The 17,505-nt window shown below is 44.7% G+C and overlaps 2 protein-coding genes across 4 annotated transcripts; one reads left to right on the forward strand and one right to left on the reverse strand.

Moving 5' to 3' along the window:
* Window positions 1-180: 180 nt before the first annotated feature.
* cavin1a (caveolae associated protein 1a) lies at window positions 181-8,559 on the reverse strand. Its single transcript, XM_088358708.1, has 2 exons — window positions 7,878-8,559; window positions 181-2,007 (listed from the first exon to the last, which is right to left on the reverse strand). Exons 1-2 carry the CDS (start codon window positions 8,346-8,348, stop codon window positions 1,261-1,263), a joined length of 1,218 nt encoding a protein of 405 aa, XP_088214834.1. The 5' UTR covers window positions 8,349-8,559; the 3' UTR covers window positions 181-1,260.
* A 785-nt stretch (window positions 8,560-9,344) lies between these two features.
* On the forward strand, window positions 9,345-17,238 carry atp6v0a1a (ATPase H+ transporting V0 subunit a1a). 3 transcript variants are annotated; one of them, XM_088358259.1, is made up of 22 exons: window positions 9,345-9,491; window positions 10,653-10,824; window positions 11,092-11,170; window positions 11,255-11,352; window positions 11,430-11,558; window positions 11,872-11,954; window positions 12,022-12,148; window positions 12,303-12,385; window positions 12,454-12,547; window positions 12,629-12,841; window positions 12,968-13,118; window positions 13,219-13,358; window positions 13,484-13,650; window positions 13,730-13,820; window positions 14,062-14,180; window positions 14,259-14,475; window positions 14,557-14,664; window positions 14,804-14,911; window positions 15,229-15,273; window positions 15,514-15,631; window positions 15,738-15,909; window positions 16,412-17,238. In XM_088358259.1, exons 2-22 carry the CDS (start codon window positions 10,708-10,710, stop codon window positions 16,503-16,505), a joined length of 2,553 nt encoding a protein of 850 aa, XP_088214385.1. In that variant the 5' UTR covers window positions 9,345-9,491; window positions 10,653-10,707; the 3' UTR covers window positions 16,506-17,238. The 3 variants fall into 3 exon arrangements, with proteins under 3 accessions (XP_088214385.1, XP_088214386.1, XP_088214387.1); XM_088358260.1 differs by having other exon boundaries at window positions 15,256-15,273; XM_088358261.1 differs by lacking the exon at window positions 15,229-15,273.
* Window positions 17,239-17,505: the final 267 nt, after the last annotated feature.

Consider the following 17,505-nt stretch of genomic DNA (forward strand, 5'->3'; position numbering starts at 1 on the left):
GAGAAATGAAAAATAAATATGGAATAAAATACTTAACATATATTTAGCAAGTTCCTGAAACTTTTGTCCAAATTATAGCAAATAAGAAGTTATGAGGCGAATAATGTTCAACAGTATTACATGTTTAAAAATGAATGTAAAGTAACACATGAAGAAAAAGCCAAAAATTAAACAAACAAGTGAGAAAAATATGCACACTTTATTATTTTAATGTAACATATTGAACAATACGAATCCAGTCTTGTTGCAGTTTTCATGTTTAACCAGGTATGGGGAACTCCCCAATACCATCATGCACTCAGAAAAAGTATTTAGAGTACAATACTTACGGCACTTTGTGTATTTCCTTCATATAATACTATTTTTTACACATTAATCAATGCTTGAGTCACAAAACATACACACACCAGCAACGGATTACTTCAATACTGCAATGCATAAAAACTGAGCTTTCTGGCCCTGCTGGATTTCTTCCTTATACTGCAATTAAATTGCCACAGAGTCTATTGTAGGAACAATAACACAAGCACACGCACACACTTTATTTCTCATGGTTCTTGCTGTATTGTTCTGTGCTCCACTCTGCCCGCTGCAAGCTTCGAAGGAGCACTCTCCTTAATTGAATTCTGCAGCTCATTGATTAGACGACCTCCTGTGCTGTGGAGTGGCCTTGAGGACAACCGCAACACAACATGATCGAGGTCATACACAAACGTCTCCAGAGTAACTACACCATTAGAAATAACGCTCAAGATTATTTCAAAATTTTCTTCTCCAGAATGTGAAGTTGTTATATTTCTGTCTTTTCTCATGTGAGAATCTCAAGGCAACTGTTTATTTTTCCCCACTTTTGACCACAGGAACACCCCTACACCTACACCGAAACCTTCCAAACGACTTCCCGGTACCCTCGCGACTCTCGTGTGCATGCTGTACATGGGCAAATATTCAACTATACATCACAACAGCAATGAATATTTATACCTTTTTTCTCTTCCTAGCTGGTACTCGCATTCATCAAAACAACAAGCAAAAAAGCACAAACCGGTCCTGTGTAAAAAGGGGTTGCCTATTAGCCTATTAGCCTGTTAGCGTAGCTTAGTTTTCCTTGCAATGTGGAAAAGGGAAGTGAGTATGAAAAGCTTTTGGATAAAAAAAGAATGGAACAGATGTGAATATTTGCATCGAGTCCTCATGGCTACTGATGTGTCCTCATGGAGATTCCGCCTTTTCTCTGCCTTATATATTGTGATGGACTCTCTACTCATGCTGGGTCTTCTCTCGGTGGTCCGCCTCCACCCTGACCAGCGGAGGGTCCTTCAGCATGGCCTCCATCTCCGGGCTGTCTACACTTACTAGCTGCCCCTCCTCCACATCCACGTGCATGCCCAGCCCGTTCTCCTCGCCCTCGGGCAGGCCTCCTGCCTCCGTCTCCTCGGCTGTGGTGGAGGGGTCGGCCACGGGTATCTCCTCCACGCCCTGGCGGATTTTCTTGACGTGGAAGGTGAAGGGGGGCACGCGGTAGACGCTGGTCTTGGAGCGAGCGTAGACGGTGTGGTCGGGCGAGAGGGACTTCTTCACTTTCTCCTTGGAGCTCTTCATCTTGACCCGGCGCTCCACATTGGGGGTCATGCGGGTGCCCAGTTTGCTCATCTTTTTCTCCAAGCTGTGTTTGGTCTTCTCCAGGTTGTCACGGGTTTTCTTCCTGGTCATCTCCAGGTTCTCACGGGTCCTTTGCTTGGTTTTCTCCAGGTTCTCCTTGGTCTTCAGCTTGGTCTTCTCCATCTCTTCCTTGGAGAAGGCCTTCTTGATGCTGTCCACTTGCCTCTTGGTGGAGCGCTGCAGGCGCTTGGTTCGGGATTCCTCCACGATTTCCTCGATCTCCACTTCCTCGTCCGAGTTGAGGTTAGCCGGCTGGCCCTCACAGCCCTCCTCAGGGAGACCCACTGTCGTCCCATCCTCAGCAACCACTTCCGGCTTGGTTTTCTTTGCCGCCTTCATTTGGTCCTGAAAAGATAGAAGAGCACAAAATAATTGCAGCAGAGCTTCAATTGATTACGAAAATTTCACATGTGCTAAAATTACCATTCACTGATACTGAAGTATATTATGACTGCAATATTCGTTTAATTATCATGGCAGAATAATAATTACAATTAGCCTCTGGGTGAGATCTGAAACCTTCTGAGTCATTCTTATGAAAGGTTCATGGACTGCAAATGCAGTTGCAGTGCCATCATGTGGCTGCACATTGCATCAGGTGGCATCACTCATTACTACACTAAGTTGAGGTTGATGCGGTTGCCATCTATTGAAAACCACATCTAAAAAATTTTATCTGAAGCTACATGGCTTAGAGGAAGAAACTAATTACAGTTATCATCGACCTAGTCATACCGAGAGTGGTGTGTGCTCATTTCCTGTTTTTTTTTTCAAACAACCTCCCAACAACACTTACGCAATTTAAACACTTTCATTTCCAAAGGAACGAATGAGTACCCAGCAAAAGATTGCACGTCAACCCTTAACAGTAACATAATCTTATTTGTATCTTCATATTATTATCATTATCATCAGGCATTTTTTTTAAATGATATGTCATTGTTTTTTTTTGTTTTTTAGTAACTTTAAGTACCTAAAGCAGGGTGTCAAATTTGTTATTTTTGCGGGCCGCATTGTAGTCATAGCTTCTTTCGGAGGGCCATTATGACTGTCAACCCAAATAAATGTATGAGCACCTCATATTATATACAGTAAAAGCTACTCGTTTTCAAATCAGACAAGTAAAAACTGGTCAAATATAAAATAAAAAGATATGATTAAAAGTGAAGACAATTTGCAATTCTAGTAATGACACACGAATTTGATGCACAATTTGTCTTCGCGGGACACATAAAATGATGTGGCGGGCCATATCTGGCCCCCGGGCTTTGAGTTTGACACATGTGATCTAAAGTAAAAGTAGTATCGGTATTTGGTATTGGTATCGATGACTACCCAAGAGTTGAAACACTTGTATTGGACTGACGAAAAAAATTCAAACATCCCTAAAATAATTTTCATTCACACTAAATCTCAATAAGATGTACAAAAAAAAATGTCTGACTTGTCAAAGTCCAGACAGCAGATAGATGAAAGAAAATGTCGATGTCCAACAGCGACATACGACCCGGTCGTAAAAATGGACATTCCCTCCCTGTGGAGTGGATTGGACTGGGTCGGGGTGGTGCAGTTCTGTCTGCGCAGGTTTATTCTGGGCTGGCCTTCTCCTCTCCTTGGATTCCAACCGAAATTCTCTGGCCACCCGCCACGCCGGTGCTATACATGGACACCACAGGCTCCCTTAACCCCCTCCCCCTCCCGCCCCTGCTGCATGGCAACAGGTAAACACGATGCCTTGTCCCCATGGCAACCAGCTCCACACTTCGCCTGGCGCAGCTGGCGCATCTTAGAAGGGCAAACAGCTAACGCCATGACGACACAACACCGGGATGAAAGTCCAAGCATCTTAGTTGAAAAAAAATAAAAATAGAAGGCTGCTGGTTGCCGGCGCACGTGCGCTGAAGATAGTGATGTCATGAGGTTCGGGCGTAAGACACACAACGTTAATTCATTAATTTAGAAGCACAAACTTCCACAGCAAAGAACTAAAATCAAACTTTGGTAAAGTCACGCAAGGGCGATATATAGCCTGTACAGCATTTTGCAATTGTTTCAAAATGATCTCATCGCAAGACTCATCTTCCGTTTCCATGGAAACCTACGTGGAAATAAAGAGTCAAATAGTATTTACCGGGAATGGAAAAATATGCAACTTACACGTTAATCATGCGACTTAAGAAACTACAAATGGTTTGACACTGCACAACAGTTGAAATTTACATGAAATGTTGCATTTAAATCGAGAGGTACTGTAGCCTGTCATCACAGCACCACCTACTGGCATGATTAGGTACATCATGAATCGGCAGTATTAGCTTTACCAAGTAGTGTCTACTCCACTTGAAAGGCTTTTTACATTTTCATTTTTAACCTTGGTTTAATTGTGTTTAGACTTTACTTATTCATAAGAAATATAGAAATGATTTGGCATCAACCTGGCTGCACTGCCTGCCTATATTTAGCAGGTACACGAGTAATATCAATAATAGTGTTTACAGCTATCTGAATGTACATGAACATTCCAGATCCGCCATCACGCCTCGCACGGACGCCATTCCTTTTCAGGCAGTGCGACGCGAGGCCTCGGCGGCGGGATCAGCTGTCGGATCCCATTTGCCCCTCGCAGCTGTGCTTTCTGCATCCTCATTGAGTGATACGGGCCTGCGGAGAGCGTTGGAGGTGCATGTGTGCAGCAGGTCTTCGAAGAATGCTGCAAAGCTAAAATAAGTGCTTGAGCGTGTGATTGTCAAGCCCACCCATATCTCCTCAGGTTTTAGATGCAGTTTCAGTTTTGCGACAACTCCGCTGCGAGTACTGGAAAGCCCAATAGCACCAAACAGAGGCCTCACTATTCCACTTAACTCACACGGCCATGTTATATGACATCCCTATCTTCCACCATCAGAGGGGAGTTCTATGTTTTTTTTAATGACTCTATGATACGGAAAATGTAACTTTTTCCTTCGCAACCAAGCGAGAACCAGCAGCTTCAGTCAGTGTTTGGAACTTATGATGAGGCAACGGGCTCCTTCGCACTTAGACGATGTCATTCATATTGACATAAGACACGGGTCGAGCATAGTATGAAGCATTTTCTTCACTTCAGATTTTCCACAGGTGGATGACCGGGAATATGGTGCAATAAAAATTCCGTCATTTGTGGAGTTTGCACGTTGACTGTGCTTGAGTTGGGTTAAATTGTAAACTTGGTAAATTAAAGATATCAACAAAGGTTTTCCCATGAGTTAAAATCTAAAAAGGCAACGAGTGGATAACCAAGTTGTGTAAGTGAGAAATGACTGGCCATGCGAGTCAGCATGCAACAGCGAAATGTGAAGCCAGTCAGACAGCTTTCCACTCGCACGGAAGAAACGGCATTTGAATTTCGGGATGATGGGGCCTGAAGATGCATGGAATGAAGACAGCGATGTAGCGTGCGAGCAAAGACGACGCTGAAAAGGTTCTGGGTTAAAGGTCCGAGCCAGAGGGGGCTAAAAACCGAGACGTAGGGGAAGGGGAGATGCCAGGGAGATGAATCGCCGTGCTAAATTGGTGCTGGCTTTGTTTATAAGTTCGGCTGCTGTCTGCTTTGCTAAGTGCGGTATGAAGAAACAATTGCAACAAGTGGAACTTATTTGTATACTCAAATGTAGCACTGAGCGACACTCGAGAGCTTGATGAGTTTGGCTAAAAGACATGCGGATGGTAAGTGAGACTCGAGGGTGGGCCGCAACACACCCAGATTCCGGCCGTACGCTCCCGATGGACGCAAGACATCACCGACTGGATTTAGCCACTCAATTAAATTGACACAGCTATGAATAAAACACCAGTGTCCTCATAAAACAAACTTTAACAGGTCATTTTCTTGCATTAAACTCAGAAGACGGGTGAGCTGTGATTGGTCGTGGAACTGTGATGTCATTTTCAGTTGACAGCAAGCAGCAAAATGGCCGCCCCCTGAGATGGATTGATTTTGCTGCTTAATTAATATTCCAGATATACTATAATAAACAAAATATGATGTTTTGACTATTTTTAGATGACTCCCCTTAAAGTATTGTTGTGCTTTTCTTGCTAGCACACCTGTTGAACATCGTGGACTTAATTAAAGCTAATGCTTTGAAAACTAATTTTACTATGACTTTAATATGGCCAGCATCGTCAACCGGTGGTCCACGGCTATCTAGTGGTCCGTGTCGGTATTGTAGGTCGTCCGTGAAATTGGAAATGTAACATAATTGTAACATTTTTAAAAGTAAAATTGATTCATTATTTAGAGTTGATTATGTCAAATGTAGCTGAGATTCCCAAAATAGACATAAAGATGCAAATTAATAGCCTGTATAGGTCTATCCTCCTTCAGTGCAAAATAAAATAATATTCCGCCATAGTAGTGGTCCCCTGAGTTGCTTCTTGATTATAATGGTGGTCCTTTGAAGAAAATAAATTGACAACCCCTCGCTACTTCAAGCTACATAACCGCTGCGGGAATGAAAATTGTAAACTCAAAAAGGACTCCTGCATGTTATTTACCTCAAAGAACTCCACTGTTGCTATCTAACGTATCTATTCTCAGTGCATGGATACGAAGTTAAAGCCGGATTAAAATTCGAGACCCTTAGTTAACGCTGCGTTAGCAAGTAGGGTACAAGGTCCTTTAGGGAAAGCAAAGCTAAAGTCAGTAAGCGACGACCACACACCGTGACCAGAGGCCTTTAAACAAAAACGCATATATGTTCCACTGACATTCATTCTGCCGTAACCTCGGCGTGCCTCACCCTTATCTCATCCTTAACCTGATTCAGAGTCTAAATTTGTCCCACTTGTAACACATTAACACATATACAAAGAGGAAAGTGGTAAAACTCCAACGAAGGCCAATGTAGACTTGCGACCGAGCCAATATCTTGCCAGGCCATCAAATTAAAAAACGACGCAGCTCATCCCTGCTGGCAAAAAATAGAACAGTGCGAGGATGAAAGAAATAGCGACAGGCGGCGTGATAGCAGCTAGCTCCCAACAGCTGCTCGGAAATCGGGATCGAGTTGAAACAATGATAACGTAGCATTAATGTTGATTAATAAATTAGATTTGGCCGTTACTCTAAATAACTGTAAGATGAACATGGATAGTCTCTCACAGGAATTTTGTAAAAAAAATATACCAAGAAGCAGAATTTAATTAATTACTAGCAAAACAAATTTTGAAGGGGGTATTCAAAAATTTGCTGTCTTATGGAATAATTATTCTGTGAAAGATCCCAACAATTATCCAATTAATCAGTTCAACCTTTCGTGTTGAGGACACACATAAGAATTGTCGGCCTTACTGTATGTACTGTAAGTATGTACAGCGTACTATTTCCTGCTAAATTCTTGCGAAAACACGCCGACCATGTAGACGATCGCCAAGCATGAGAGCCACCTGCTGGGTGTAATTTATTCACCCGCAATGCCTACGTTTGAATTTCAGACAGATACCAAAAGTAAAGCCAAAAGTTCTTCTGCAGCCAAATTCCTGGGGGGTGGGGGGGCAAACCCACGAATGAGATATCTCAAGATCAGTGCAGCTGAATACTAAACTTCAGCCAAGCCGGATGTAAGGACATGTCCAGCTAAAAACGGTGCACCAGTGAGCGAGTGTCAAGTTCAAGACGGTAGCTTCATCGCTCACGTTAACTCCTATAGTGGCCTTTATTTTATGACCTTTGTTTCCAAAATAATGCTGCTGCCGACAGGTACAAATAACCCAGAGTGCTTCAGGAGACCTTTGGAATAATCGTAACTACGTCTTCATCCTGTGCCAAGGCGTCCGGCCAACTATGTTCAGTGGGTGGGGCTCTAGTTCTATCTCGAGCCTCTCCCCCCTCTCTCCATGGCTAGTATTTGGGGGGCTAATAATTTTATTTACACCAACGTATTAATAGCGTCTAGCTGGCTGATCATGATGGTAGTCCTGTGGAATGGGAGTGGCCGAATGCGGCTTTCACGGGACACCAAACAACATTGCAATGGGCTAATTGTGTGGAGAATATCCAGCACATGAAGCTCCCAATGGCCGTTCTCTGCTGCATAGAATAGCAAAGCTTTCAGCTGCCAGGTTGCCACGGAAACAAGGAAGAAAAATAAACTATAAGAAATTATATAAATGCTGATTAAGATTTGTTGTATATGGCTCACAAGTACCCTGGGCCCATCTTTGGCCCCACTCACCTGGAAGATGAGGACTTTGAAGTTGCGCCTCTTGAGAAGCTCGCTCTCGTTGCTGTCCAGCTTCTTAATCTGGCCCGCCTGCTTCTCCAGGTTACCGCGCACCGTCTTGACGTTGACGTTGACTTTGCGGACCTTGTCTAGCATCTTGGTGACGGTAGTGGACGTGCCCAGGTGGCTCTTGGACAGCTTGGAAAGCTCAGCCTGGATGGTGGACACCGACTTCTCCATGGCCTCTTGACGCACTTCCAGCCCCGTCTGGGTCTGCTGGATCTGGTCCACCACGCCGATGATCTTGTCGAGTAGAGCCAGGACCATTATGCCGTTCATCTGCGCTTCGCTCTTGACGTCCTCGATGGGGTTGCCGCCATCCATCGCCGGCTCTGCCGCGGCGCCTACCAGGGCAACGTCGTCGTCATCGTAGGGCACTTCTGCCAGAGTTGCGTGCTCCTTCTGGACCCCTGTATCCGCCATAGCTGTCAAAAAACAAACCGCTCACACTCCCTCTGCAGATAAAAATACACCCTTTGAAAAAGAACCACCAGGATCCCCTTTAGTCCCTTTAAACTTATCTTGTCTCCCCTACTCACTAAACCCTCTGTGCCTGTGCCTCTGGGATGCCAGCCAGCCAAAGGGAGTTGGGCCTCTCACTGCTCAGGCATGTGTGGCTCCACTCAAATGCCTCCGTTCCATGTGAAACCACCCAGTCAGAATTTTCCCTGACCCACCTACCCGGGCCCCTGTTGACAGGACTCCGCCTTCTCCTGTCCCTTTGGGCACATGGGGGGGGCTTGGTCCCAAACTGTGGCAAGAGGCGACATGATTCGTCGAGTCAAGTGTGTACATAGTATTCCCATGTTCAATACACTGTATATCCCAACTTGATATGATTTTTTTGGAATCGATTTTAGTAATAAAACCTGTCTCTTTTATTGGTGTGTACTTAGGCCTACTACACTATAGTATTTTAATCATGGTCATGATGCAATGTTGATTAGAACAAGTAAACATTAGAACAGTATAAGCAGTCTCCAATTCAACTTTAATACATTGCAATAAGAACAACTTTTCACAAAAAGCAGCCATGAATTCTGTTGATTCTGCTGGTTGTCTTCTTATGACGCTTATCTTCTTCGATCTTTGTTAGCAGAGGAAAAATAGAAAATAATGTTGTCAAAAAAAGCACTATTCAAAATACGCACACTTACAGACAATACTTGACCGTGACATTTCTATTTTCTATTAGAAATGTTTTCAATCGATATTAAAAGACAACGTATTCGGCAGACCGTACATTACTGCCCCCATGTGGTCAGGTCGTTCAAACGTGACGAAGTCTTACTTTCTGGAATGGCCCAAAAAATTAAACAAATCTAACAAAAAGTCAAGGCAACACTCTGTAATGTTTAACCGTGGTCTAAATTTGTTTTTACAATAATTATTATGATGCTTTCATCTACCTTGGTGTCGCAGTATGTCACGTGATCATCGGTGCACTTCCGCTTTGGAAAGTCGTTGACAAATTTCTCCGTCGCCGAAGTCGTCCTCAACAAACAGGATAAGAAGGTGATAACCAAGGAAAAACAAGGCCGAGGAGCTATTTTATCCAACTCAAGCGTAAGTACGCCTTTTAAAAAACAGCAGTTGATGAGAGAGCTTCAAGCGTAACGCGCTAACTCTTTTGCCAAACTTGGTGGTTACATATTAATCAACAGGTGCGCAAAGTTAGCAATTAGCCACACTGTAAACTCATCATTTAATGGGGATATAAAAATGAAGGTCGCCAAGAACCTTTAGTTGCTTTTATACTTACTGCTTACTTGCAAATGTCGTTTCGGCTGCTTAAACGACATGCTATTTGCGATAGAAAACAATACAAATGCGCTTATATAAAATGTCAATAAATTTAGCCGGATGGCAAACTCGTAAAGTATTGTAATGTCATTTAGCTTTTCAAATATTCATGTGTTCTTGCTTTGAATTTTGACGCTGTCATGGACCAAAAGCTGGCGTGCTGTTTGTGTATAGTAACAAAACAAGACTACATTGAATTTTGTGCTTGATTTGTGGGAGTATAGTAAGGCTTAATGGTGCTACAGGTCACATGTTCCCTTCATAATCCACAGATAAGCCTTGTGTGTGGTCCTTTTCCCCGACTACAAGGTGTCTCGAGGAATCCCTTGTCTTTCCTCATCAGGCATCCCAGTAATTGACCCTCAGTTGTGCCTGATTTACTCTGTACTGTCAGTCTACTCCAGCACTACTTACTTTATTTCATTTCTATTTGAATTGTTTGCCAGTGTAACCGCATTCCTTCCCAGATCATGGGATCAGCGTGAAGGCAACCGGATTTTCTTTCCTCTCGTCACATGGTAACTTCTCGCATGCTATCGCTAAAGTGCACACGTATCCGTTATTTATTAGTCTCCATCTTTAGGAAACGACACACTCCAGGCTACTCGAGAGCTTCTCCAAGTGGGACCACTAATCTCTGATTAGATTACTTATATTGGATTTATTGCATTCAGAATGATTTATTTTCTTCTGTATCCTCTATAGAAGTTAATTTGGAATTTTGCATTTCATTCGCAAGTGTTAGCAAAACTTTATGCTTCTTTCATTTACCTCAGACTTCGATGAGTCATGCCGCTTTAGTGTTTGCATACATGAGCAGGTTCATGAGCTGAAGTCATGGGAGAATGTGAATAAAGAAAGGTGTGCAAGCTATGCATATAAATAAACAAACACCATGAAGGTTGTTTGTGTGATTCCTTTTAGGTGGTCTTTCCTTCCTGAAGGGCGTGCCGGGGTAGCCGAAAAACCCGCCGCAAACATGGGGGAACTCTTCCGGAGCGAGGAGATGACGCTGGCGCAGCTCTTCCTCCAGTCGGAGGCGGCCTACTGCTGTGTCAGTGAGCTGGGAGAGATTGGGATGGTGCAGTTCCGTGATGTGAGTGGCTGATTCTAATGTGGATTATCTGATTTTGTTCTCAAAATGGCCATCATTTAGGTGGGGTGGGGGGTAAGGTTCAGGAAGCTCATTCAGAATGAGTGCATGCCTCATCGCAGCATCTTAGTCATGTGCTCACTGCTGACGCTTCATTTCTCACGAGGGCAGTCACTCCTACTATCCCTAAGGGAATCTTGCGTTGGAGATAGATCATGTTGTAAATCCATTGAAGAAAAAAATATATATTATAATGTCCTTGTGTCGCAGTTGAATCCTGACGTGAACGTGTTCCAGCGCAAGTTTGTCAACGAAGTGCGGCGATGTGAGGAAATGGACCGCAAACTGAGTAAGTCTTTGTCTATAGTCATAGAAAGGAACTCCTCCTATATAATGCTGGGTTACTATGAAAACAATTCCGTGTCGTTGGCAGGGTTTGTGGAGAAGGAGATCAAGAAGGCCGACATGCCGATCGTCGACACCGGCGAGAACCCCGAAGTGCCTGTCCCGAGAGACATGATCGACTTGGAGGTGAGGGAGAAGAGAGCATCACGGTTTCCCTTCAGCCATCTTAACGTTATTCACTTCTCTCTTCTTCCCTCCTGCAGGCCACGTTTGAGAAGCTGGAGAACGAATTGAAGGAAATCAACACCAATCAGGAAGCCCTGAAGAAGAACTTCCTGGAGCTGACCGAGCTTAAGCACATTCTGCGTCGCACGCAGCAGTTTTTTGATGAGGTCAGCTGGACAGCACACACACTCACTCGCACACACACGCTGGTCAGAACAGGATGTGACATTTACTCTATCACACTTGGCGTCTCAGTTGCTGCCAAGTGTCTGTTTTTCCGGAGCTTTGCTTCGACATTAGTGCCGCTCTAGCGCCTCCATCAACATTACTGTCTTGTCCGCGCGTGTCGAGTCGTCTTTAATGAGTTGAAATGAGCCGTGATGGAGGTTAATCATTTAGCCAGACAGACTGCCGTTGAGCTATTAACCTTCTCTGCCGCTCTTTCATCCCTGTCGTGTTTTTTTTTTCCTGTTCATGCAGATGGAAGATCCCACGTTGCTGGAGGAGTCTTCCACCCTGCTGGACCCCAACGAGATCAATCGCGTGGCTCCCCTCAGGCTTGGGTAAGACCAACAATTGGACACATTATCGTCGTCCTTCAATTCGGCAGTGACTTGATTTGTTTCACAGATTTGTTGCCGGAGTCATCGGAAGGGAGCGTATCCCCACATTCGAGAGGATGCTGTGGAGGGTTTGCAGAGGCAATGTGTTCCTGAGGCAGGCGGATATTGAAGACTCTCTGGAGGACCCTTCTTCGGTCAGACTGGAGTGTGCTGATCCGCGCATGTCATACATGCAGCATAAAAATTGATATATACATCACAAGTCGTCCAAATTCCCATTATCTCGCTCACAGGTAAATTTTGAAACCGGGAAACTCATAATAGATGTCACGTTTCATGTGTTCGCAGGGCGACCAGGTCCACAAGTCTGTCTTCATCATCTTCTTCCAGGGAGACCAGCTGAAGAACAGAGTGAAGAAGATTTGTGAGGGGTGAGTCAACAAAGCCGCATCGATTTTTTTAGTTTGTCGATATTTGCTCACGTGCGCCTCCCTCCCAGTTTCCGAGCGACATTGTACCCGTGTCCGGAAACACCTCAGGAGAGGAAAGAGATGCTCGCAGGGGTGAACGCTCGCATCGATGATCTACAAATGGTAATTCCGCAAACGTTCACGTCAACAGACACACGTCGTCACACAGTAAGTACGCATTTCCCCCCTCCACCCTTCCTCAAGGTGCTGAACCAGACAGAGGACCACAGACAGCGGGTCCTGCAGGCAGCGGCCAAGGCAGTGCGCGTGTGGTTCATCAAAGTGAGAAAGATGAAGGCCATCTACCACACCCTCAACCTGTGCAACATCGACGTCACCCAGAAGTGTCTCATCGCCGAGGTGTGGTGTCCCGTCTCCGACTTGGACTCCATCCAGTTCGCTCTGCGCAGGGGCACGGTGAGTGGAGCGGATTCACACTCATTGGCGGCCAAGACGAGGCCCACCCACACAATCTAACGGCTATCAAGAAGTAGCTGAGATGACATCCGTATATTTGAAGACGTTTGCTGTTGTGCCATTCAGGAGAAGAGCGGCTCCACCGTGCCTTCCATCCTGAATAGGATGCAGACCAAACAGACCCCGCCCACCTACAACAAGACCAACAAGCTCACCTCCGGCTTTCAAAACATCGTGGACGCCTACGGAATCGGCAGCTACCGCGAGATCAATCCAGGTATGGCCCGCTTTTATGATGTCACACTTCTGTCTGTCTGCCTGTTCCATCATCTGTGATATCTCCCCCCCCCCCCCAATCTATTGCGCAATCACTCCAGCTCCATACACCATTATCACCTTCCCCTTCCTGTTCGCCGTCATGTTCGGCGATCTGGGCCACGGCGTGCTCATGACCTGCGCTGCTCTGTACCTCGTCTTGCGAGAGAGCCGGCTGATCGCCCAGAAGAACGACAACGAGGTATACACCTCCATGTTCCATCATCTTGCCCCTCACATTCATTCCGATACGCAGCGCTGCTTCCTCTGAGCCACGGGAAGAGATTTCCTCTTTTTTTTTTTCTTAACTTGGATTTTTTGTGTCAGATGTTCAGTATGGTGTTCGCGGGGCGCTACATCATCCTGATGATGGGCCTCTTCTCCATCTACACGGGCATCATCTACAACGACTGCTTCTCCAAGTCGCTCAACGTCTTCGGCTCGGGCTGGAGTGTGCGGCCCATGTTTAACGTCCGTGTGGGAGGCAACTGGACGTAAGTGGTGCGGTGCGCTCAGGAAAGTTCACTTTTTTATTAACTAAAATGACAAATTTTCCCTCGCTCTCCTTTTCAGGTTTGAAACACTTGAAGGCAACAAAATTTTGCAGTTAGACCCTGCGGTAGACGGCGTGTTCAAAGGGCCCTACCCCATAGGCATTGATCCGGTAATTTTTTGCGATGAGTAAAATCATTGTTAGTTAATTATAAAAAAGAAAATGGTTTTATCAATTTAATAACCTTCACATAAACATTGCAACTTTTGCCATTTTCAAAGTCTTGAACACAAAGCCCAACTTCTATTTAATTAGGAGGTGTTTTTTTTTTTTTTTTTTTTACTGTCTCTTTAATGCATCATAGTTAAATACAGCTTAAACTATAAACACTAAGCCACATCTTATCCGTCAGATCTGGAATATTGCAACGAACAAGCTGACCTTCTTAAACTCCTTCAAGATGAAGATGTCGATCATCCTGGGCGTCATCCACATGCTCTTCGGTGTCACTCTCAGTCTTTTCAACCACCTGTGAGTGTTTCCCCACCTCGTCTCCTACTCGCTCCATCCCTTCGAGTCACCAACTCTCTCTTTTGTCTTCCCGTTCAGTTATTTCCAGAAGCCACTCAACATCTACTTGGGCTTCATCCCCGAGATCGTCTTCATGGCCAGCCTCTTCGGCTATCTGGTGCTGCTCATCTTTTACAAGTGGCTCTCATACGATGTTCGGCTGTCGCGAGACGCTCCCAGCCTCTTGATTGCCTTCATCAATATGTTCCTCTTCAACTACAGTGACCCAACCGTCAAGCCTCTCTACACAGGACAGGTAGGGGCACCTCTTCATCATCGTTATTTTTGTGGTGGAAAAAAAATTAGCTAAATTTCCTTCATTTGTTTCTTGTCACAGCAAGCCCTGCAGACTCTCCTGGTGCTCATCGCCTTGGCATGTGTTCCTTGCATGTTGATCGTTAAAACTTTGGTCCTGCGAAGACAATATTTGTGGCGTAAAAACCTGGTACGATGCAGTTACATGTTCTTCACCCTCACCACTTACACTATGGCTGTAACCGTAAATTCTTAACCTTAAAACGTCCTTTGTACTAAACTGAAGACGCCACCGTAGTCTCCCTGAAAGCTTTCGTGTTGCGTCGCAGGGCACCCAGAACTTCGGGGGCATCCGGGTGGGCAACGGGCCCACTGATGACGAGGCAGAAATCATCCAGCACGACCAGCTGTCGCAACATTCTGAAGATGAGCCTGAGGTGAGATTGTGTTGGCCTTTGAAAGATTTATTTGTAAGCGGAAACCTGCGCGTTTCCACTACAGACGTCCATTATGTATTGAGACGCTCTTGTTACAGAACAGCTAATTGTGTTCAAACGCCTTTTAGTCGATGTTCATTAAAATTGTTTTGAAATTCGAACAAAGCGATAAAGATACTGCTGTGTTAGAAATGATGCAACGCTGACTCTTTTTTTTAACCTTTTTTTCACTTTACGAGTGTGTAACCCATTTCTTTTACGGCTTTTTGCTGTGTGTTTGTGTGTGTCTGTGTGTGTGTGTGTGGTCAATAATCAAGCATTGCCTTCTGTCGTCTGCTTTCAAGGCACGCCAGGAGGAAGAGGTAGGACCTGAAGCCTGCCACTTGTTCTTTCCTAATACACGTGCTATCACACTGTCTTTTCCTTACCTTTGGCGCCCCCTTGTGTTGTGTCGGTGCATGTGTTGGTATGACGTACAATATAACTGTGCATATGGGCTCACTCCTGGTTCATGGCTGGTGTCCTGCTGACTGATCTCAGGGGACTCCTGAGGGGTTATACCGCCATCCATTAAGCTGACCGACGTGCCTCTTGTGCCTCAGTTTAACTTTGCAGATGTGGCCGTTCATCAGGCGATACACACCATCGAATACTGCCTGGGTTGTATCTCCAACACGGCGTCCTACCTCAGGCTTTGGGCTCTCAGTCTGGCTCATGCACGTAAGTTCGGTTTGGTTCAATTGCAAACAGCTGACCTCCATTAGAAGCCCAATTTGATTGCGATGTCCCCGCCGATGGCCAACGTGGCGTCCGCTTTACGATACAGAGCTGTCCGAGGTGCTGTGGTCGATGGTGATGCACATCGGGCTTTCCACACGCAGCGTGGCCGGCTTCTTCCTGCTCTCCATCGTCTTTTGCTTCTTTGCCGTGCTCACTGTGGCCATCCTGCTCATCATGGAAGGCCTGTCCGCTTTCTTGCACGCGCTGCGGCTGCACTGGTGAGCAACACACTGTGTCGATATTGCCATGGCGCTTTGATTTATTTACTTAAATGGGGGCTCTTTAATGTGCGAGGAATAAAACTAAAACAAAAAAAAAATGAAATTTGATTTAGCATAAGTAAAATATAAACCTTTAGTTTTTATTAACACAATAAAAAAACAACAACAAAAAAAAAAAACACTAACTCCTTCAGGTTTATTTGATCATACGCTTTCTTGTGATTCATTTACAACTTGTTCAACTATCACACGCTACTCGTAACAAGTCATCTCTTCAATTAGCATCGCCATTTTTCTTTGAGAATAGAACCTGATCACTTTCTGGACAGGAAGTAGGTTTCACATATTTGGGTGCCGGTCCAAGTCTTGCATCCGGCTGTCATGGGGAGGAGTTCCCTTTGGAACGGAGAGCAAGGGTCGTGAGCGACAAGCTTTGACCGGCGTTCCTGTAAACACCTCCGTCTTGAATGCACCTTGTTGTGTGTACGTGTTTACGCAGGGTGGAGTTCCAGAACAAGTTTTACTCGGGTCAGGGCTTCAAGTTCCTCCCGTTCACCTTTGAAGGCATCCTGGATGGAAAGTTTGAGGACTGAGATCACCCTCATCCGTGTGCTTGTGTGCGTGTTGTGTTATTGTTTGTTAAAATGGGTCATATGCATTTTTCCCCCCCACCATGAAGCAACTCCAGGTGTCTTATTTTAAGATCTCTAACATTCTTCGGTCAACATGCACAAAAGATCAAGAATTATAGTAAACTTGTCACATTCTTGCCAGCTTTTGTTACCATGGCGACTGGGGACTGAACTGCAGCAAAGTGAGGGCTATGCAATGTCGCTATCTTGACAACTTTGTTGCTCTATTCAGCAACGTATCTGGCTAATTTTCTGGAACTTGACAAGGGCTTTTCGTGACGAGAATTTTGGAGACCCCGATGCCCCCCTTCTGAACTGCTCTTCTTACCTTTGTCTTTGACATGGTTGTGCTTCTATGTCTTTCTTGAGAACACAGACCCTTAACTGTTTGCAAAACAGTAAAAAGTCAATTTTCCAAAATGTTCAACCAACGTTCGTTCTGCTAGCATCATCTTTCATGTCTGTGTGTCATGTTTAACGTAGTTGAATATTATTTATGCGAGTGTTGTGGTCGATGGTTAGAGCAGCATCAATAAATGTGCGCTGGTCGGTGATGAAGGTTCAGAAAAAGGGAAATCAGGACCCTTGTGAAATGTTGTCATGGCGATAGATGCTCGCCGGGATCTTTGATGGCTCCTCATGCTGTTTGTGTGTCACGGCAGATGACGTCTTCAATAAAAGAGAGAAGAGATGCTGTTGGTTGTCTGCTTATGCGATGCGTAATATCAAACTGAGATTCAAGTGATTACACTCGTATGTACAGTTGTACAGATGCTAATCGTCACGAGAACTAGGATAACTTTTTAAAATATACTGGAGCAGCTTTAATTCAAAAGCATAACATCAAATAAAAAAATCAAACCAAAAGGTAATGAATAAAGCTTAATCGCCTGCATTTCATGTATGTATTTTTATTATATTATTTATATTATATATTTTTATTTACCATAGTTATAATGTA

This window comes from Syngnathus floridae, chromosome 17 (genome assembly GCF_059516105.1).
Source record: "Syngnathus floridae isolate MCC-2025c chromosome 17, RoL_Sflo_1.0, whole genome shotgun sequence".
Lineage (NCBI taxonomy): Eukaryota > Metazoa > Chordata > Actinopteri > Syngnathiformes > Syngnathidae > Syngnathus > Syngnathus floridae.